Source organism: Lepisma saccharinum, chromosome 20, assembly GCF_977018435.1.
Source record: "Lepisma saccharinum chromosome 20, izLepSacc3.1, whole genome shotgun sequence".
NCBI lineage: Eukaryota > Metazoa > Arthropoda > Insecta > Zygentoma > Lepismatidae > Lepisma > Lepisma saccharinum.
In genome coordinates, this window is record NC_139248.1 from 70,725,362 (window position 1) to 70,748,636 (window position 23,275).

At 39.3% G+C, this 23,275-nt stretch overlaps 2 protein-coding genes and 1 long non-coding RNA gene across 3 annotated transcripts in view; 1 reads left to right on the forward strand and 2 right to left on the reverse strand.

Annotated features, from left to right (window-relative positions):
* LOC146003333 (uncharacterized) overlaps nt 1–23,275 on the forward strand; it is a 399,672-nt gene that overhangs the window by 229,574 nt on the left and 146,823 nt on the right. Inside the window, exon 3 of the long non-coding RNA XR_014443821.1 lies at nt 13,614–13,680. This is a non-coding gene — a long non-coding RNA (uncharacterized LOC146003333). The remainder of the gene's footprint in view (nt 1–13,613; nt 13,681–23,275) is intronic.
* Nucleotides 1,845–16,949, reverse strand: LOC146003331 (trypsin eta-like). Its single transcript, XM_083141610.1, has 7 exons — nt 16,745–16,949; nt 14,118–14,175; nt 10,929–11,073; nt 8,059–8,255; nt 5,788–5,978; nt 4,614–4,680; nt 1,845–1,992 (listed from the first exon to the last, which is right to left on the reverse strand). The coding sequence occupies exons 1-7, from the start codon at nt 16,805–16,807 to the stop codon at nt 1,865–1,867; spliced, it is 849 nt and encodes a 282-aa protein (XP_082997736.1). The 5' UTR covers nt 16,808–16,949; the 3' UTR covers nt 1,845–1,864.
* The window catches only part of LOC146003766 (transmembrane protease serine 9-like), a 51,898-nt gene continuing 49,114 nt past the window's right edge, over nt 20,492–23,275 (reverse strand). The window contains exons 18-19 of the mRNA XM_083142177.1: nt 21,531–21,591; nt 20,492–20,621 (exon numbers count right to left, since the gene is read on the reverse strand). Of these exons, the coding sequence (XP_082998303.1) occupies nt 20,506–20,621; nt 21,531–21,591 (177 nt within the window). The 3' untranslated portion in view covers nt 20,492–20,505. The remainder of the gene's footprint in view (nt 20,622–21,530; nt 21,592–23,275) is intronic.

Below are 23,275 nucleotides of genomic sequence, written 5' to 3' on the forward strand. Positions count from 1 at the left end.
GATTTTTTTTTTACTTAAACCTTCCCAATCATTAGTTTATCGAACCTATTGGCAAACAAGCAGCACGTTCGCAATAAACAGCGCCTAAAATATATGAATAATACAACTAAAATCTCTCTGTTTTCTACCCTGTTTGTAGTGTTAGCGTAATCGGAGGTGAAAAATCTCTTACTCACCGGGTCTTTCGGGAAAGGTCCTTGTGGTTTACTTGGTTTGGATGATAAAAAATGAAGGTTTAACATCATTCTGTAAGATCTACGCATTTTCTTGCCTTTGTCTACTTTTCGGCGACGTAATCAGGGACTTGAACTATTCAGCTAATGAAGGTTTTCTTGTAATCTGTCAGTCCCTTTTCCACGTACTTTTCTAGTGATTTACATTTCCTGTTTGCAGTTGTAGGGGCGTAAAAATACAATTTGTTTTGCAAAAAAAAAGAAAAAAAAAGAAAGAAAAGTGTAACGCCGAAAGAAAACCTTTTGTGAACTATTACTCTTTCTTCATTTATCATTCTTACAGTGCCCTCGAAGCTCGTGCGCGGGGTTTGCAGGGGGTGTCATTTACGCCACTGCCGGCTAATCTCTCTCCCTTCGCAACGTTCGGAAAGAGAGAGGGAAAGAGGAAGCGACAGAATAAAAACGTACATTTAGGGAGAAACCGATAGAACACGCTGAGTAGACAGAATAAGAAAGGGAGAGAGAAAGAAGAAAAGAGGCGGGGCGAAATAAATAAATAAGGAAGGGAAACAAAGGGAGACAGAGCAAAAAGCTAGAGATAGAGTGAGAGAGAAATACGTAGAGAAGATGAAATGAGAGGGAAAGGGAAACAGGAAAAAAGCTAGCAAGAAAGAGAAATAGAGAGATACTAAATTACCCGTGTAATCACGCCTCCTCCCATCAATTTATCGCTGAACATCCTCTGAAGTAGCAATAAGTATTAGTAACACACGATCGTAAATCCAACAAATCTCTGGATGGGTGTCAAGAAGAACCGATTCTACTTGTAATTTAAAATATCAGACAGGGGTATTGCATTAAATGGATTTCGTGAAACTGGTAGCCTATACTGTATATCCATTAAACAGGAATGTGTTTATTAATTCTCCTTGGTACAGACAGAAAAAGCCAGCTTTCTTATCCTAGACCTGCAAAAAGTTCTCTCCATATTTGTTTGTGTTGCTTTGAAAATGAATTCCTTATGTCCGTTTAGGAACCCATTTCCTCAGATGTCATAATTGTATCTTTAGTAAAAAAAAGTTTTGTGAAACTAAATGTTAATGTAACAGACATTGTTGCACAGCTTATACTTGGGCAAGGAATTGACTTCAGGGTAAAAAACAAAATTGGTATGTCGGTTTTGGTGACTTTCCTATAATAATAATAATAATAATAATAATAATAATAATAATCGTCTTTATTAAGGGAAACAGAGTGTGTTTCGGTCTCTTAGGCCACTCTTACAACCAACCCTTGTCCATAGGCAAGTCACAAAGAGAGGAGAAAAACAAATGAATGAAATATATATATATATATTTAAAATATTACATTAATACTAATAGTATAATTATTTTACGGTAAAAATAATAATGATAATATAAAATAAAAAAATAACACCAATCACCCTCCCCCCCAATCGGGTGCCCGATGGCAACGTCTCTGGTTTCCCGGGGACGAGTTATGCTCGAAAATGTACGTAATCGTTTGAAGATGACGTCATCTTTTAAAAGTTCTCAAATCTTTTCAGCGATATCCAAGAAAAACTCATAGTATGTATGTGGGTATTTCCAAGTAGATGGATACTTTTTTTTCCGGTTTATGACAAGAAATGAGACTCCAATAATTTGTACAAGTTTTCATTGTATTTTCTTCTATGACTCTTCTCCACATTGTTTTACAAATGGAACGTGTTCTCTTATCCAGTGTTCGTATCTCCCAACGTTTGTGTAAACGCCCGGGTATTCCACCTGGCCACAGCCGCGTCCCCATGACACTATACCTGCAACGACAAACACGTTTTATCAACGCAAACATCATGTAACAGTTGATAGATACCCAGTTGCGTAAGCTACCAATAGGAAATATTATACAACACTACATCTTAGAGAGAATTCACACCTGTCGCTTGGGCAATTTCACCAACGTAACGCAGTCTTTTGCTGCCTACCATGCCTCTACGTTGTGAAACGTTCCCAAGCGTCACGTGCCGGCCCCCGTGGCGGAGTGGTTAGCACATCGTGCTGCGACGCCAGGGGTCCCGGTTTCGAATCCCGGACTTGGCATGGATGTTTGTGAGTGTCTATTCATCAATTTCATCACTCGTCCCCATCTTCGCTAAAAGTGTTAAAAACGCGAAGTAAAATGAAGCAAATCAAATCAATTCAAAACCAAGCGTTACGTGTCGCCTGTCGCTAATCGCCTCGTTGTGAATTCTCCCTTAAGCATTACAAGCTAGTGTGTATACTACAGTTAAGTTTCTGCCAAGCTCATGCTCTAAAAGCAATCTCCCTTAAAGACTTAGATTTTTTATGGAAAAAGATTTCGCACGGTGTCTGCGATTAGGGAGAGAGGAAGGGGATTCTAATTCAGTTACAAGTGTCCATGGAACCCTATTCTTAAAATTAATCGCATGTCTCTTTTCTGTTTAAATTTGAAGCAACAATAGGCTCTTATTTCTTTACCCGTCTTTTTGAACATTTCTCGCAACTAAACAGCTCTAGGCTGCATCTATCAGTCATTCTTGATTTTGAGTGATTTTAAGTCCACTTTATGCACAGTAAGGCTAATTAGGACTGGACCTACAGTTTAAAGTGGAATCCGAACCACTATGTGTCTCCACCGGCTATCGAACCCGGGACCCCTTGATTACAAGGCGAGGACGCTACCTCTGCGCCATCTGGGAGGCCCCGAGTCACTCTTGAAAATCCGTCTCTTCGATGCATACTCGCATCTCAAGAGTATCCAATATTACTGACCATTCGTCCTCACTAATCATCTCTGTGATACACAGTCGCATTTCACAAGCCTCCCTATTCTATCTGCCTCAGCCGACCTCCGTGGCGGAGTGGTTATCACGACGACAGGTGTCCTGGGTTCGAATCCCGGCGTGAGTGTCCCTTCCATGAATCCATCATGTCATCACTCATTTTCATCTTTGCGATCAGTCAAAAGTCAAAAGCATTCTACCAAAAAGGTGTACGCTATTTAAAATGTTACCAAATACATTCAAAGAAATAAATTCATTGTCTGTATATAAGTTACATCTAAAACGATTCCTGAAGGAACATCGTTTTTAAACCTTAAGTTGCAGGAAAAGCAATAATACAACATAAAATGAAATTAAACTGCCCTATATAATTAGGTATTTATTTTTAACTTTCCTTTATAACTTTGTAGTATGATTCCATTTATCTAGATGTAAATATAGGTGACTCAGTGGGGTATACTGGGTTAAAAACCTGGGCTATCTATAATCGTTTGGACAAAAATTTTCTGATGGGGAGAGCGGTTCATTTAGCTCATTTTGGAGGTTGAAATGATGTGACATTGTGATTAAAAATACATACCTAATAAATAGAATATGGAAATGCACACTGTGAGTAAGGAAAGGATTTCAAGAATTTAATTCTTATTTACATAAAAAGAGGCCCATATTGTGAAATATTTATGTACGAGAATAAATATAAACTTCTACCTACCTATTTTCACGATTTGAAGTTCTGTGCAAAAAGTTGACATAACAGAAAAATCCACAACGATTTGAAGCCGAATAGACACCTTATTATGCCCCTCATTTCAGTTCACTACACAACACAACACAGCACACATCATTCACAAAATTACTCCACTCACTACTGTATTCGCACGTACACCAAGGAACCATTAAACACCCTCGACCCAATCTAGACTAGAACTGGTCTTTGTCATTTCAGTTATTTTTAGATGCACTCATAAACCATTCCCGGTTAGCCAACAATTTTCTCTTTCCCACTGTAACTCTAGTTGTTTGAAGGTCAACGACCTATTTTTCAACTCGTCTGCAACCGTTCAATGATGTTCTTGCCCGAGAGGGGTAATTTCCCTCTCGTATGCCACGGTTTCCCTGTGTTAATTTGGCTTCAAAATTCCCCGTTCCTGGGAAAATTAGTTTTCAACATTGATCGGTATCCTTGTGGTAGCTCCATCATGACCACGCGGCCCCTGGCCTCGCTCGTCACCCCCTGGATTATTTTTACATGCCACCCCTTCCCACCCCCACCCTTAGGGGTGCCAGGGGTGTCTTACCCACAAAGTATTTCTTTCGAGATTGCAAGTGATATGTGTTCCAAGTTTGGTTGAAATCGCTCCAGGCGTTCAAGAGTTATGCTGGAACCAACACACATACATACAAACATACATCCATTTATATATATATATACATATATAGAGATTATACCTGTAGTTTTATAGATGTATTCTACTTGTACATGCACAATATGACAATTCCAAACTTTTGTAAAAGTTGAACGCATGCTAATCAATCAGTAGTGTCTCTGATTTCATAGTGTTCCGTTCCAGATACTTAACAGTTTATCGGTGTTTTTCTAAACATTAATTCTGCTTTCATGTTTATACACTTACCGATTAACCCATACTCTTCAAGATCTTCTGCAGGTAATTCTACGAAGAGTGGTCCTCCTCCGTCTCCCTAGGAAAAATAACATAACGACTCTTTATCAGTAACAAGTTAGTAACGAAAACAAGAATTAAGTGCTACATCATAATAAATAATACATGTTCTGTAACATTTTACGATTTGATTTTTGATTTGAATTGATTTAGTTTATTTTACTTCGCGTTTTGTGCCTCTTGGCTAATTTGCGAAGATGGGGATGAGTGATGAAATGATGAAATTGATGAATGGACATTCACAAACAACCAAGCCTGACCGGGATTCGAACCCGGGACCCTTGGCGTCGCAGCGCGATGTGCTAACCACTCGGCCACAGGGTCGGGCGTAACATTTTACGAATATATCAGTGAGGATATTGAAAAATTAACGTTGTAACGACCCTGCGAAGTCAATATAATTCTCTGAATGTTAGTGGCAATGGTTCTACATCTGCATGCAATGTTAATTGGACATTATCCATTGTCTAGTGCTTTAAACAGGGTTGCTAGGCTTCTGAAGAACCTGGAAAACAAGAAAATGTCAGGAACTTTGGCTTGTGAGGGAAAAATCAGGAAAATGTCAGGGAATTTTGCAGATCGTCTGGAATTTACGTGCATTTTGGACTCTGCAAGAGAAAAGCTGCAAAATGAACAAGCAGTTTACTTCCACTTCTGGATTCGGTTCTTGTTATTCCACTCTCAAAAAAAGATTCAGTCTAGAAACTTGTTTCTTTCGTTCTTATGATTCTCATTCTTGTGCAAAATTATGGTTCCTTCGAATTTCTTAGTTTCGTCGCCTTGTAATCAAGGGGTCCCGGGTTCGATACCCGGTGGAAGCTCATGACACAGTGGTTCCGATCCCACTTTAAACCGTATATCCAGTCCCGATTAGCCTTACTGTGCATAAACACCAACTCAAACCAAACCTTGGAATTTCTGTAATAAATTTTCACTTTTATTATACAGGGTGTCTCACTCGCTCTCAGCCACAGATTCCACTTTCTATTATCAATCATTTTAAGACCAATAATGGCGTTACAGTGGACTGTAGCACCATAAATGAGAGAGGAGGGAGAGAGAGAGAGAGAGAGAGAGAGAGAGAGAATATTCCTGCATGTGATGATGAGAGTGGATCTCTTCTTACAAAGCAGGCGTCGAGCTCTCCACCGGCGCAGAGCATGTTGTCCGTCAACTCTTGAGGGTTGTACTTTGTCCCCTTGCGGCACTTCTCCAGCGGGACGAAGGGGACTTCTGTATTCGTGGGGTACGGGGAGACCCCTCCAGTCTTGCTCTTCTGACCCCATCCCGCCACCGTGGCCACAGGCAGGGTGAAATCTGGAAACATTAAGAAATAACGAGTTATACCACGGAACTGTAGTACGATGAGATATTTTAGAAAATCCGTAATGTGAACTACGAACATAATAACAAATAAGAAAATACGTGGATGAACCGTAAACCAGACAAACGATAAATGGTCCAGATATAAAGCACATTCGGATATCTGGACATTTCGGATAATCCAGACAATTCGAATATCAGAATATCCGATATCTGGATATTTGAAATCCGGATAGAAAAATTATCCAGAAATTTGGCCATCCCTAGTTAGCACAGCGCGCTACGACGCCAGGGAATCCTAGCGAGAGGAACGTCGTAAGAGAAAGGGTCTTACCCTGAGGAGCTACGTCTACACTCAAACTGCAAGAGGACTAGCCCCGTGAAATAAGAACACACGGACATGTATTTAAAAACACTACCCTTGACTGAACAGGCAGGGTGAGGAAAGACATAAGGAACGTTCGTTTACCTGTAGCCGTTGGAAGTTCTCGTCCTTGGAGGTCCTACCCTGCAACAAATCGCAACTAGGGAGCGTAACTCGGTTTCACCCAAAACTGCCCTAACGTCATCGCGATTTCTAAGCGATCACCTAATTCTCGCCTTTTCCTTTAACTTCGATTATTTAAGAGCTCAATTATTAAGATTTAACTTCGATGTGAAACAGAAAGCGATTCAGGAGCTTACTAGCAATTACTACATTAGCTGAAAGTCTAAAAGCAACTAAGCAGAATATTTTCTCACGCGACCTATTTAAATGAAATTCGAAATATCGACCGTTAAGACAGTTGACTTGATCGCGTCCTTTGGCAACGGCGATTCTGAGGAAAAACACTGATTTCCTGATTTTCATATTGAGCTGGTCTAAGGCAATGTCAGCGGAGTTTTTCCACCTCCGCTGAAGGTCGCCGTCGTGATTTGCTTTTAAGAAGCTCTTTTTCAATTCTTCAGCGAGACCCTTTTTATAACATGATTAGCTTATTTATTTATGATGCCGGGTCCTACGTTCGTCTCACCCCTGCGGCCATAAGTGTTTTTTGTGAGTGTCCATTCCTCAATTTCATCATATCATCCATCACTCGTCCCCACTTCGCGATTAGCCACAAGTGGCAGAAAAGTAAAGCTCAATAAGAAACCAAGAAAATAATTTAAAGTTAGGGAGACATTTTAGGTGTTAGATATATATTTTGTCTGACGTCTCAGATAAAAATCTAATTTTTGGATTTTTGAACTAAATCTATTTGTTTTATTTTACTTTGCTTTCCTGTCAATTTTCTCTAATCGCGAAGATGAATGGTGTACGAAGTTGGTAAGGAAGTAAAATGAATTACCACTATGCACAATTGAATTTACATACTTGTAGGATTTTGGCGGGAGGCTTCAGTCCCCCGAGCCCCCACCCCTGGCTACGTGCCTGCCCCTCGGTTAAGTTGCAGACTACGAAAACGTGATGTTCTGACAAGTTCGTGCATTTTACACTCCCGGGAATCTGTGGAGCATGCGAACGAAAACAAGTATCTGCACAAGTAGGATTCGAGAGAGCTAGATCAAAGAACGTGTGAGAGTGGAAGTGAGTGCATGGAGGGAAAAACGCGACTCCAACTACCAGTCGTTAACAGCAGCGCGTACTCTTCTCTACCATTATTCGCGGCCTTGTTCCACAGATTCCGGATTTCAAATATCCGAATATCCGGATGTGTGCATTATCCGGACAATTTTATCGTTTATACGTTTTACTGTCTATCCACATATTCTTTTATTCGTGATGCTCGTATTTCACTACAGATTTTCTACAAATCCTTCATCAAATCTGTTCCATCCAGATATCAGAATTATCCGGAACGGATATCGGATAATTTAAAATACAAATATCTGCTTTTGGTAATTTTGTGGCCATCCTTAGTGCTAACCAATCAGCACGGAAATTGACAAAAACAAGGTTTGTAAAAGTTGGCTTTTCAATATATTGTGGGTATTTCAGTATAAAACTGAACCTTGTGGGTGCGTCTTGTGTGGGGAAACTCCCACAAGTGACCCGAAGAATAGCAGTGATATCAACCCACAAGGAATATCTTACCGCGTATGAAGCATATGGGTTGGATGAGGTCGTTGAAGTGCAGAGAGACGTCGAGGAAGGCGATGGCAATGTCGTTGTCGTTGGTGAAGGGGTTGTAGCCCTCGTGCATCACCAGCCGCTCCAACTTCTGCGCCCGGGTGGACGGGGAGTCGACCACACCAACACCCACCACCACGTCTAGGTCATGCAGGGACTCCCTGTGGAAACGACAGAGCAGCGTTATGTATTATGATAGAGCCTGGATAATTATGTACACTCACCGGAAATAAAGATGGGACTCCTAGATCCTGAAATGCTCTCTTCCCTGAAAGGCGTTCTGTGTGTTGCCTCACTCTACGGCGATAAGTAGATATAAATAGTAAATATTCAATGGCGGCTTCTACCACCGTCGTAACACCTTGCAGAGAAACGAGCATTTCAGGATCTAGGTGTCCCATTTTTATTGCCGGTGACTGTACATTTTACTGTACGCCACATTTGGTACACCCAACGGCGCAAGAAACAGTAGGCGAATTGTTCACCACCATTTTCATTCGGTCTGTAGTACACAATGTGATTACAATGCATTGAAATAATGACGTCAATAAGCAGAGAAGAATGTCTGCTTCGAACCAACCTAGTTTCATTCCTTAAAACAACACAGGATGTAGAATAAAAAGTAATGAAAATAGTGGTGGAGAATTTGCCTACCATTATCTTTGCCGTTGACTGTACATCCTGTCACGTTTCCCGCCCTTGCCGATCGTTGTCATTTCTAGAAGAAACCACGCGGCGTTGCTGCTGTGGACAGAATGAACCCGTTTTGGAAGAAGCAGAGGTCAGGTTGCGTTTAATATACGCGTGAATGCGCACAAATTCAACACCACACTAATCAGCACCACGCTTATAAAACAAGCTTCTTCCAGACACAAAGCACAACGTAGCAACAGCGTCTCTTCTGGCTTCCATTTGCTCCTCGCTGCCCAGCACACGGCCTTTTTCTCGTTTCTCATTGGCACAGAAACTGTCGAGCGATCGCTAGCGCGGGAAACGTTACAGGTTGTAACAAACGCGGTATAAAATACATATGTACACTCATGGGTGTCCGCAGGGAGAGTGAAAAAAAGGGGGGGGGTGACCTACCTTGGAATAAGGAAGAATTGCCTACTTCTTCCTCCCCCTCTTTTCTTGTAACTCTTTTGTCTGTTTCTCTCCTTGTATCTTACTTCTAGCTTTCGTTTATTCTCTGCGCTCATATTTACTTCCTCTTGTTGACCATTTCTTTTTCCAACTTTTCCCTCCAATTCTATGTTTCTTCTTTATTCTTTCTCTCTATCGATCATCTGTTATTTGTCTCCCGTTCTGCTTATTTTCTTCTAAAGTTCTCACTCATTTCTCTCGGTTTTCTATTTTCTTCCTCTGTAGCCCTCCATGGCTTACTCTCTTCTCTTTGACATCTCTATTTATTTCTCTCTTCCTCTCTTTTCTATTTCATTCTCTCCCCCTTGTTCTTTTCTTTCTCTTTTGCTTCCCTATTTCTGTCTTTCTCACTGCGTGTGTATATTGTTTCGCTTGTTTATTTATCTTATTATTATCTGCCTCTCACTTATGTTTCCCTTCTATTTTCTCTTCCCTTCTGTGTGGCTTCTTTAACTGCGATTATGTTACTTCTGGTATAATTCAAATGTATTGAAAGCTCTTAACATTTCACGAAACAGCATATACACTGTCAACAATTTCGGACTACAGGACTGCATATCGGTGCGTCGTCCTCAGGGGGCGCCAAACTGGAGCGGCCCCCTTCATTAGCGCCAAAACCTTATTTCTGATCATATATATTTGGTTGTTTGAGTTTATTTTAAGTCTACTTTATTCAAAGAAAGGCTAATTGGGACTGTACCTACAGTTTGAAGTGGGATCCGAACCACCGTGGGTCTCCATCGGGTGCGTGGCTATTTGTCTTTAAAATAGTTGGATTTATTGTTGACAAGAATTAAGTGAAGCTAGTGCTGAAAAACATAATAAGTATATTGCAAAATCATGTAGGAATTTAAGCTAACTGTTAACTTGATGTTGTTATGTAGATATTAACAGTAACACTTAAAGTCCTTTAAAAATATGGCTATTTTTTCTGTATTAAAACTGTAAATATATACGTAATATAGTCATGTTTGTTATTGAAGGAAAGTGGAAAGCAGGAAGACCAGGTAGAAAGTTTAGGGGGCGCCAAAAATCCACCTCGCCCGGGTGAAAATACTATCTTGAGCGGCACCCGGCCGTCTTGTCTTCCTTGCCTTTGGCGACGTAAAAGAGAGACGCCCCCACCCCCGGTCAACTAGAAAACCTCATTTAGTGCCTTCCAAGAAGCAAGTAAAAGTAAGTTTAAGCCCTTTTTAGCTCAAAATACATAACCCAGAACTTGTCAATTGACACATACACTGCAACTACACATTAAAGTGCATAAACTGCAAATGATGGAATTTTTAGTGTGTCAAAATACGCACAGTAGTGCAAAGAAAAGGGCACTTTTATCAGCTGGTGTTCCTTGGGAGCACTGAAAATTTATCAAGTGGGAAGATCAGACAAGGATTAAAGATAACAAAATTTTGCTTTTAATGCATCAATTGACATAGCTAAATGTGTAATTTTATTTGAAATGATCTCCTCTGATCTTACCAATTGATGCATTTCTAGTGCATGACACCTGATAAAGTCCCCTTTCATGCATTTCTGTGTGTATTTTAACACAGCAGAAAGTGAATCATTTGCAGTTTATGCACGTTAATGTGTTATTGGAGTCATGACACGTTTTGGGTTCTGTTTATACGCAATATGTGTATGGTCTTTAGTGGCAAGCCCTTCACTCATTTCCTAGAGATTGGTACACTTACTCTGCCAGGCAGTGGGCGGCGGTAAGGATGGCCGCTGGGCTGATGATGCTGCCTCCACACATCTGCACCCCCGAGGATCGGATGAGCACTATGAAGGGGTACCTGCCCTGGAGAGCGTCCCTCCGCCGCCTCACCAGGTCACGTCCTGGAAGGGAACACAATATCAACTGTAATATCAACAACTACAACTTAAAATATCGAACAGGATACAAAACATTCAGGATAACTGCATTCGTTACGTTCTCACGATCAGGAGAAATGAGCATATCTTATCCTCGCTCAATACACACAAAATTCTTGACATCTAAGCGACGTCTTAAGCACCAATGTTCTTTAATATACAAGGTGGCGCAAAAGTCATCCCCTGATTTTCTTAGCCTGTAGCTTGGGTTTTTAATTAAACAAAGTAGTTTTTTTGTGTTAAACTTTTATTGATACTTGTAAGAATTTATGTCCTCAATTTTTAAAGATAACATCCAATAAATGACCACCATTCCAATTGATGCAAATTTGGGCACTTTTTATTGCGTTGGTGGTGTTGGAAAAAATCTGCGGGGAAATATTTTCACTTTCATGCTGAATATTGTTCTTTAGTTGCTGTAACGTCTCTGGCTTATTCACATGACTTCAAATATCCCCAAACAAAACAATGTGGAGCGTTCAAATCGGGGAAACTGGCCGGTCATGGCAAGTCACCAAAACAGGATATTAATCTGCCCGGAAAAGTGTCATGCAAAAGAGCTAATGTTTCGCGGGCTGTATGTTGGGTATATTTATTCATTTTCGCACACAATAAATTCGTGAGTATCTTCTATTTAACTGACATAACACTACTGATATAAACACCAAGATATCAAAATAAAGGTCAGTTAAAATAGGATGATACTTTTGCGCCACCTGTTATAAGGTATTAAAATTACAAACACCTAGCTAACTCCAGAGTTGAGTGAAGAGCTAAATAGTAAATAAAAAATGTTATATTCTATTCATGGCCTAGTTTGCAAACCATCTGCATTCTAAGATACAGCAATAAACAAGGGTAGAAAAATCAAACTAATTCAGGCGCCAGCCTCTTTTTCTCAGAAGACAGCTTTTCTTTTCTTTCTTTTTGCAAATTCATGTTATATATTTGATTTTAGTATTGTAAATATATGTATCTAACTCAGAAAAGCTACGAAATGTGATCTTAAAACATTTAATTTACTAATTAATACAAGATTGGATTAAAATGAATTAAGGCTCAACAGGTAACAACGTGGCTTACTCTACCAGATTTTAAAATTCCGCTAGGAACAGTGCAAGAAATTCTAATGGAATGTTTATTATTCTGACTTATTGATACACGTGATACATAAAACACACGATAATTAAAAAACACATACTCTACTAGCTATTCAGAAAAGAGTGTAATGGAAATTTCCAATTGGAAAAGTATATCAGGTGTGCAGATTTCTCTTTGCCGGTGCTATTGTGTGTAAAAAGAACTAGGTAATGGATGATGCCCAACTAGCATTGCATGCTCACAAAAATAATTACTGAAATATCAAATGAAAAGGATACAACACACAAACAGCTCTTCACTCAACTTTCTTCATGAATGATTTTCTGTAATGGAAAATTCATGTTCAGTAATGTTGAATGGGTCATCTCAATCTTCCGATAGGTTGCCCTATTCTAGAATATTTTTTCACGATACTTATTGCCAGGAGTAGAGAAATACAGGTCGCCATGGCGTTGTCCACGGGACGAGACGGGACAGGTTTTTAAAAATTCGAGACGAGACGAGATTGGCCATGTGTCATGAGACAAACGAATATTTTCGAGACGAGACAGCATTTCCACGAGACGAGACAGGCCAAAGTCTCGTCTCGTGGGCAACACTATATGGCGCCCGAAAGTTTTCACCTAGCGCCATAAATTTCAAATTCATGCTCTCAGAGTTGAGTGAAGAGCTAAACGTATCATTCATGATCTCTGTGATTTCTAACTTGCTGTTTGTGTGTTGTATCCTTTTCATTTGATATTTGATTTGATTTGAATTTAAAATTTTGGGTGCGTCAGCACTTAGGCTATTTTGCACCCGTCACATTATACGGGGACAGCCCCTTACCATTACAAATAACAACTCTAACGTTGCATAACTAAAATCGTAAAATATTCTGACTTCTGTTAAAAGCTGAGACTGTAAACGGGCACTCAGCACACACAAGGACAAAAAACAGGACAACACACACAAAAATATACTGGCCATAGGGCCAGTCGCCAGAGCCTCGTTCGTCTGCAAAATGCAGTCCAGGGTGTACTGCGTGGAAGTGAGGTTGACAATTGGGTGTACTACGTGGAAGGTATCCCTTACACCCCCATTTGATATTTGAGTAATTATTTTTGTGAGCATGCAATGCTAGTTGGGCATTATCCATTACCTAGTTATTTTTACACACAATAGCACCGACAAAGAGAAATCTACACACCTGAAGATGAGAGAAGAGGTGCTCTCTCAAAATGTAGTGTTAGAGTCAGCATAGACAATGCATCATGTCCAATTAACATTGAATGCTAATGCCTATTCAGAATTTTTTTGTGCTATCACAATCTTCATATGAACATCTTTACACATAGATGTTTATTATAATTTACAATCTACGAGTGATTCATTTCTACATCTATGATACTCTATTGTTACAGATAATTCATCTCAACTGTGAAGTAACAAGACCTTCTTGAGAACAAGAGTTCTGCATTTCCATCCCAGGTGAGTCACTCAAGTTTCTTTCTTTCTCATTTGGTGCTCGAAATGGAAATCCTTAGCTAGGGAGGTGCTTGGTCGACTTTGAGGATACGTGGATCAACATGGGTCAACAATGAGACAATACCGTAGGTGGAGGGATTCCTGTGCAAATTATTCTAGGCTGTGGAGATGTTTTTTGAACATTTCCTTAACTGGGAGATAGCATCCCATTACGTTCCCGTCACTAGGAGAACTGTTTTTATTTTGTTAAGGGGACAGGAGATATATAGTCCCCTCCGATTTCTGTTTCTAACAGGCAAAAAAAGTATATTTGCATGATCAAAGTACGCATTTTACATGCGATATTTTGATATATAATAACTACGTATGATTGCCCTTTACAAATAATTAAACCACAGACATAAATATCTTCCGTTAATTTCAATGTTTTTTTCTTTTACCTTGAAAATGTCTTCTGCGAGGCCCACTTCCGGGAAAAACATCTTTATCTTCAGTCGACTGAAATGTATCAGAAATACATTTTATGCATTTATTGAGTAAATTAGTAATAATATATAGAAATACGAATTGTTGAAAATACAGGGAGTCCATAATGTCCTGCAGGAAACTAGAACTCTACAACTTCTTAACTGTTACGTTTAAGAATACAAATTTTCTTGGTGAGAAGAAGAGAAGGGTACCAGTTTCATAGATCGGAGACACATTAAAATCAGATATTTTGTGTTTTGCATGGTTCGTACCTACCAATTGCGTATTGCGGAACATAGTTCAAGGTGCCATTGTGCGTTTTACACAAAAACAAACACTTTTTCTACGCATTTATCTAAGTGCTATCGAATGCACGTAACGGTGCGATATTGCTTACTTGGTGAATGATATCGCTTCTTTTGTTTTCCAATATCAGTGTTTTCCAACCTTCTTCACCGAAAAAATACCTACTATCGTGTTCGTAACGTGTGCAAAATGTACATTGCTGACGGATAGCCACACGAACCATTCCGATAAGGTTAGGTTAGGCAAGCCAAGTTAAAAAAAAGGGGGGTTGGAAACACTGACATGATTTCCCGGTCAAATAGATACCACGATGAAAGAAAATACCTTGACTAACGTTGGAAACCTTAGAAAAACTCATTTCCGTAAGTAGTTTCTTCTGTAAAAGTGTAGAAATGTGTCTCCGATGTATGAAACTGTTACCGAAGAGAAGTTTAAAGTTTTGTTCTAGCCACACTTCTCAATGGGCTCGCATTGGTAATCACGTGATCACGGGACTTAAAATGTCGTCCATCCAGGAAAAGGCACAGTATGTGCTGTGGTTTGCGGAGTTAAAATCTTGGGTTTCAGTGCGGAGAAACTTCCAAACAACGCATGGGAAACCACCCCCAGCAGACACAAGTATCAAGAGATGGTAACGGGCAACGGGAAGTGTGTCAGATTTGCCACGCAGTGGAAGGCTAGGAACGAGTGACGATGTGATTTAGACAGTGCAGGACAGCGTGAGCTGGAGTACAATGAAATCGCTTAAATGACGATCCCTGGAACTGGGAATACCGAAGTCAACGTTGCACAAGTTCGTACGCAAGAAGGCGAAGTCCCGGCCCTACAAGTTAAAATTTGTACACGAGCTGATAGTCGAAGACTGTGACATGAGATGGATTGACCGAAGAGGACCCACACCTTGGCCTACAAGATCACCAGACTTGTCACCTTGCGATTACTAGCTGTGGGGACATGTAAATACCGAGATGTATTCACAGAAACCAGCCAATCTGGACGACCTGAAGGACAAGATAAGTTATGTGATTCTAAATATCCCAGACGAGCACCGTCAGCACGCAATTCTTGGTTTCGCAAAAAGACTACAACAGTGTTTGTACGTGAATGGTGCACAATTGGAGGTTTGACGATGAACTTTAACGAGCAGAAAAAAGCTTTGAACCTTGCTGTAAGCACACACAATTTTTTTTGTTAATAAACTTAATAGTTTTCAAGTTATAGAGTTTTAGTTTCCTGCAGGACTTTATGGACTCCCTGTATATAACTAATATTACTCAGTAGCCCATAGATATTACACAGTATGCTAATTCGTTCTAATTACTTGTAAAACCTATAAGCCTGCCGTGGAATAGGTTGTTCTGCAGTTGCCTCACTGAATTTGCAAATGGCACCTTGAGTGCAGCAGAATCGGATGTCTCGCCAGAAGTGTTGGTCGTTTCCAACTAATAGTTTTACTTTTCTGACGAGTAGTTGGACAAAAAAGTTACTGTAATACTCACTGTTCGCGGCAGCTCCCTTCGGTACTGTGTGACAAAGGAAAACTACTTCGTAGTCGTAGACTACAAGAAGCACCAGTTTAATGTTGCTGTTGAACGTTGTACAAAAGACACACTTTCCCAACATGTTCAAATTGACTTATCAATTTGTATTTGCTGTGTAGTGAGTAGTCTGTGGAGAATGTTCTCCAAGAAAGTTGTCGTGTACCACTGTACATCGCGTCGCGGTCGTTCACGTTGGACACTAAAAAAGTGTTAATTAACTGTTAGCATGTGTTGTTACTCTTCGTAAAACCAACTTCCGGAAATATCTGCGCTGAGGTTCAACAGTTGCTGGGGTGCTTGTTGGAACTTTCGAGGTCTTGGCGAATGAGTAAGGCGAACATTGAAGTACTTCATCACCACACGCTTGCACAACTTCCCTGTGACACTTAACAACATTTCTATCACGTGTGACTTGAATTTTGATGAATTTGTTGCTTTCGTGAGAATATTGTTTTTGAACTCACAATTCAATATGGCTACGGTCAGCTCAGTGCTGCCGGCACACTACAATCTGTGGAACTACATGTCACGTGTAGAGGCGGGAATTAAACAATGATTAATTTTTGCTACCACTGAGAAACTGTAAGTAATGACTTCGTTTTAAATGATCCTCGTATATATTACGCACACAAATGTGAGATATGAAACTAAATGCTAGATGATTCAAATTTCTCACTGAACACAAACCACATTTCCTATAAAGCATGGCACACACTTACTGCTGCTGTTTTACTTTCATTTTCTGTACTTACCTGTGTTTGCCCAACAACAACAATAATAGACCAACAAACCACAAACAGTAACAATTCATTCATTACAATACAATTGAGAGGCTTTTGTTTCGAGACGGCTAGAGCACTAAAAGCATGCGTAGGTTATTTGCGAGAAATGGATTCGATTTGTCTGAAATGGAGCATGTTCCATAACTTCTGGTGGGAAATAAATTCCGTTCTTTGTTGCTCCTGTGAGTGTTTCTGATACATAACAACGTCCCACTTACTCTAGTATTCATAATCAGTGCAGTGTTAATTGCCCAGCGACGTTTTGTACTTAAGACTTTATGAGGTGATAACAGTTATCAGATAGGGTGAAATGACATTTTCCTCCACAGTCCTTCTGTTGCGATCGACGTTCAAATTGAGTCGGAAGGCCGGGTATTTCCTCCTGTGTACTTTCACCTGTACAAAGTTCTCCGGAATAAGATGGATGACTAGGAGTGCGCTTGTGTCACATGTAGGGAACACAAAGCCTGACAGAGCCAATAAGCTTCCCGTATACGCCAATTTTTTCTCGTTTTTTTTCGGCGGGATGAGAGGAGAGGGGACAACAATGGAGAATGCGAAACCTGTTTAGCTCGTCTTTATAAAAGTAAAAAAAATATAACCACCCATATATGAAGGAAGGTTGAATGCAAATGGTTATGTAAAATCGTTGTATGTAATAGTCGCAATGCTCTAGTCGGTAAGGCCTCTACGCGGGAGACGCGTGATCTAAGATCGGAATTTTTCGGCCTTAACCCTGCCACTCCGTGGTTAAACCAACCTCAAATCAAAGGACACCTGAGGGCAACCACGTGGGATAAAGGCGGCCGGAGCGTGCTGCTGATCTGATCACATCACCTCTAAAATGGCCGAGATCGAGAATGTGTGGGGGCCCTATCCCCCACATCCCCTAGCCCTAAACGTGCCTCCATGGCATGGTGCTACGTGCACGGAGACCTTTACCTTACCTTTACGTCGTATAATGCTTTTAAGAAATAACACGGTAATGAACCATATTAGTCACCAGCAGTCAAATTAGCGGTATTGAGTTGATACAAACGTGTCACTTTGTTTTCCCTATGCTATAGCATTCGATTTTCCATCGGAGGGGGTAGCTATGCGGATTGTGATAGCGGTTATGAAACAAAATCGTGACGTATAAAGGCTGGTTCTATGGCGAGTAGCTGTTTACACACTTTCTACCTGATTCCAGCAAAGTGGGATAGTAGCTGCAGCTCTTTGGTGCTCTTTTGACCGAATGAACCATCGACGTCGTTGGCAATTTTAAAATCGAAGCTCTGAAACGATTTACACACTTTTTTCATGAGAAATGAATATAATAATGCACGGGGATATGTCTGGAAAGATAACAAATTTCCTTAATTTTTCTATTTTCGATTGTTTTTGGTTGTGTAGAACGTAAATTACTTATTTTTAATTTTATTTCTCGTACGCCAAATACATAAAGTCTCATCTCCTACACTTAAAGCATCATACGCCCGTAGTTTATTTTGTTTGTTCCTATAATCGACACAAATTCCATGGACATTGGACACTCACACAACACAGACTCTATACTGTCGATGTGTAAGGGGTGCTCCTTCCACGTAGTGCATCCAATAGTCAACCTAACTTCCACGTAGTACACTCTGGACTGCAGACTAACGAGGCTCTGTCGAGTATAATTCTGTGTCGTCCTGTGTTTTGTCCTTATTTGTGTTATTTGTGCTGAGCGCTTTTTTTAGCCTCCGCTTTTAACCAAGGTAAGGAAATTTAAGTTTTCAGACACGCTTTTTTTATTTTTGTTATGATAAGGAGCTGGACCCCGTATAGTGTAACGGGTGCAAAATGGCCTCAGTGCTGACGCACCCAAAAAAATTTAATTCAAATTCAAAATTTTATACTGTCCTCAGAAAGCGTTTACATTGACCGAGTTTACGCGCGAGTAAAAAAATCGATGGGGGAAGCAATTCGGTCGAGTCGCTGTCCTGCCTACTACAGCAAATACTGGCTCCAGTACTCTCCCAAGTTGTTTACACGGGGAGAGTAGCTCGCTTGACCCTACTCGACCAATGTAAACCAGGCTTAATGTACAGTAAAGATGTACGTATTACGCAACCCTACCGACTAGAGCACTGCGACTATTACATACAACGATTTTACATAACCATTTGCATTCAACCTTCCTTCATACTTGGGTGGTTATATTTTTTACTTTTTTATAAAGACGAGCTAAACAGGTTCCGGTTCCGAAGCTCAACTGTAGCGACTCTGGTTTCTGGGAGCCCGCAGCCTCACGTGATTGCAGCGGCGCCGCTCCGGATAGGAGCATTCGCTGTGTTCGATTTCTTCCTCCGTTATTCTTTGCCGTATCCTCTGCTGCAAGGTATGTGTATTATATCGACGTTTTCTCCGAAATCTCATCTTTACATTGATGTACGATACGCAGCACAATTTCGGGGTGTAAGGGGGTTACTTTTTGAGAAGACTACTGTTACTATTTTAAAAGTTGTCTCTTGCAATGGATTTTCCAAACTAGTTTGTTTGGACTCAATCTTGCCCAGTGACGTTACACTAATATGGTCCATTATACCTGGTTCCAGAGCTATATGATTATATGGCATCTGCCAAAAAAAAAAAAAAAAACTCCACGGGAGAAGTGGAATAATATGTGGCAAAAATAGTCCAGAAGTATAAATAGAACGCAATTCCAGCATTATTTGTGCCCATTTGCATTAGCTTTATTATATTCCAAACGCATTATATTATGCACACAACAATGTTCGGTAACAACTTTTGTTCAGTCTTCCTATAACCGAGTGACAATACATTAATTTTCCATTGTTCTGATTGTCCATTGTTTGTTCTCCGTAAAATATGTTATGGTAATCGTTCTATCGGGGTTTTCCTTCATGCCAGATATAAAGAAAATGAGCGCTATTGGTGGAACAAGTGTTTATTTGCAAGATCTTTTGGTCTAAACTTAGAGTGTATTCTGGAACTTATGGCTACAGCCTTGCCAAACTCTGCAGGAGAAGGCTGGACTCCTGATTGGACAACGACAGCTCTTTATAAAGATTAAACGAGCATCAGAGGCGCGGAACAGGGGGTTGTAAAGGTTGTTAGATTTTTGGGGCGATACAGAAGGGACATTCGACGTAAGTGGTCCTACTTCATGTAAAGAACAAAATGAATTAATCAGAAAAGTATTAGTGATTTAAATTGCTTTAAGGTTCAAATGTTTGTGAATGCATATAATATGTATATTTCACTCAGACACGTAATACATCTTCGTCAATGCTTTTCATACATTCATGATACTCAATGATTTTTCATTTGTTAGCAGACACCAGAAAGTACTTCATAATTCTATCAAATCAGTACATTCTGAATATTTTAATCCAATCTCATATCTAGAACCTTACATTTTGTGTGTGATATATCACACACGTATCCCAGTAATATCCCAGTATCGATTTAATGCCATCAATTTAAGAAAGCAATCAAAATTGATCGTAATTTTCAAAGATAGCAGTATGCTTCCAAGGAAAATTTCAAATTATTCTTGCCGAGATTTTAAGTGGACACCACAGAATGTATTACAACAGAAATGCTTTTCTGAAAAAATATTGTACAGCCATTCTGCAATAATGTGCGTTACATTTTGTTGCACTGATACAAGTAAAAAAATCCATTATTTTTCTAAAATATTTATTGTGAACCTACAGTTGTAGTAGCCTATTAATAACATTTTATGCTAACACAAGTGTCCCGGTTTTCTTCTCGATCCAATCTATGTAGTTGTGCAGTCTGGTATACACGCCAGGATAACCTTTGGCGGCGCAGCCTCGCCCCCAGGAAACGATACCTGCAACGGATATGAATACATTAAATATGTAAATGTCAAACATTAAATTCTTGGTAAATATTATGAGGTGTTCAAAACTTTTAATAGCTTCAATGAAAACATACCAATATACCGGTAATATAATTTTGAATACTAATCATGTGTGTGTGCGTGTAATCTTGCGTAAATTATTTTTAATATGCAAAGATAAATATAATTATGAAAATAATTACATTTTTACGTACTTTTACATTTTATCCATTACTATTTTCGGAAGGTTGCGTCGTGCATAACCGAATATAAAATATGTCTACATGACATACATGATAATTTAACTTTTAACATTGAATTTACTCTTGTGCAGAGATTCGCCAATGAACATTTGAGTGTGTTTGCCTAGTTTCAAATTACCGTATTTGCCGACGTATAATACGCACTTTTTTCCTTTTAAAAATAGGTCTGAAAAACAAGGTGCGTCTTCTACGCCGACAGTAAGTTTTTGAGTACCTTCATTTCTGGAAACTTTCTCTGTTCTGAGTTAGACGATTTCTTTTTTTGCTTCCTTGCGGTGTGTGACGTATAAGATTAAAATGTATTCTTTCCTAGTTAATTAGGTATGTTATTTGTTGAAAGTAGAACTACGTATTACTTTATATTATAAATACTTTAAAATAATTATAAATTCAGTGATAAAGCTGAAAATGTGTACGAATAATGGGGTAAAGCTTATACGCCGGCAAATACGGTCCTTGGAAATATTGTCTTTGTGTATTTTACAACTGTTTCTGTGCTTTATAGACATTTCAAACTATTTGAGTGAATGAGGATGTAACGCTCAATTTAAGTACTTATTTGAATATTTTGGTGGAAAAAGATCAGTGTACGCACATTCCTTTTGCTTGCAATTTTATTGGCTATACGTTCACTTACCTATTTGTCTGAACTCTTTGAGATCCTTTATAAACACTAGTAGAGGACCTCCACTGTCACCCTGAAACGAAATCAAATTATTCCGGCGTAAGTTAGCATTCACTACTGACTTCCGTGGTGGAGTGGTTATCACAGCACGCTACGTAATCAGTAGTCCTGGTTCGAATCCCGTCCTGGGCATGAGTGTTCCTCGCTCACCAATTTCGTAATAGCATCACTGATCACCGGAATTAGCCAAAAAGAGTCAGAAAAGCGAAGTAAAATAAACGTAATCACAGTAAAAAGTATAATAAAATTAGAAACAAACCCATAACATTCCGTTCGTTTTTTAGAGTACTCTACTTTCTGTTTTTAAACTACTGGTATCATATCTTTCGTTTCATATCAAATACGTATCAACAAGGTGTCTACCAGTTTGGAAATACTGGAAAAGCAAGGGAATTTATTTTCCTGGAAAAGTCATGGAAATGTCAGGAAAAATTCAACAAATTTGTAGTAGTGCAGTGCGTGTTTGAGCAAAGAAGGAAAGGAAGGACAAGCAAGAAATTTAAAATTTGTTGTTGACAAACTGTACCACAGTTTGATATACTGACTGTTACCAGTAGACTACTACAACAGGTGGCTATTGGAATTTACCACTTGCTTGTTGTTATTTTTGGGTGTGTTCGGTAAATAGTTATTGGAAACAATGAATATGTTGCTAAATTTTAATATGATTATGTATTACTTATGCAATAACTTACGATTTTTTTATAAAAATGATTTTTTTGTTAATCATTTGTCAATACATGGAAAGTATCACATAAACCCTCGCCCTTGACACTTGCTTTCCTCATATCCAACAGTCAACTGTTGAGTTTCCCTTCTCGTTATTTATCACCTTTATATGTGAAGTAAATATTGCAGTGGTAAAGTACGATTGAAAGTGTGCATTTAGCTGAAGTATAGTTACGTCTTCCATACTTCTTCATGCACGTTAATTGAAGTAATGATTTGGTCTGGAAAATGTTGGTTCCTGGTATGTAAAATTCGGGGAATTTCGTTTTCAAGGAACTGTAGAGACCCTGATCAAATAGGATAGAGACCTTAAGTGATGTCTTGGATGTCAATCACGAACAAGCTAAACGACTGCAGCGAATTCAAAATGCCTGCATTCGTTTCGTTTTCGATCTAAAATATTCAGAGCATTTGACATCGAACTTTGCGAAGGTTGAGTGGCTTAAATTAAGCGACAAACGTAATTTTCATGAATTAATTTTACTGTACAAAATCCTCCAAATAAAAGACCCGCACTATCTCTATAACTGATTTCAACATCTTTCCGACTTTCACAGCCAACACCAGATCGCGCGAAAGGTCTTTGCTCTTCATTCCACTCCACAAATCCAACTTTCATGCAAATTCTTTTACTGTTACCTCAGCAGGCCTTTGGAACAAGTTGCCACCTGAAATTCATGTCTCTGCCTCAATTGTGACGTTCAAAAATTGTTAAAGTTACACATATTATACAATGAAAATTAAATGTTTGATTTCCCTAATAATATGGCGGGTGCAGAGAATGATAGAAGGACGTAATGCACAAAAATGATTTAGCGTAATAGTTAAGATGAATTATCGTCAAAGTATACCGTTTTGGACTATGTTTTAAGTATGTGTAATATTGGACTGTGCTTAAGTAAATGTAGTGTTATGTATTTGATTGTATGTTTTTAAGAGCAAAAATATGTATGTGTGAGTGTGAGTGT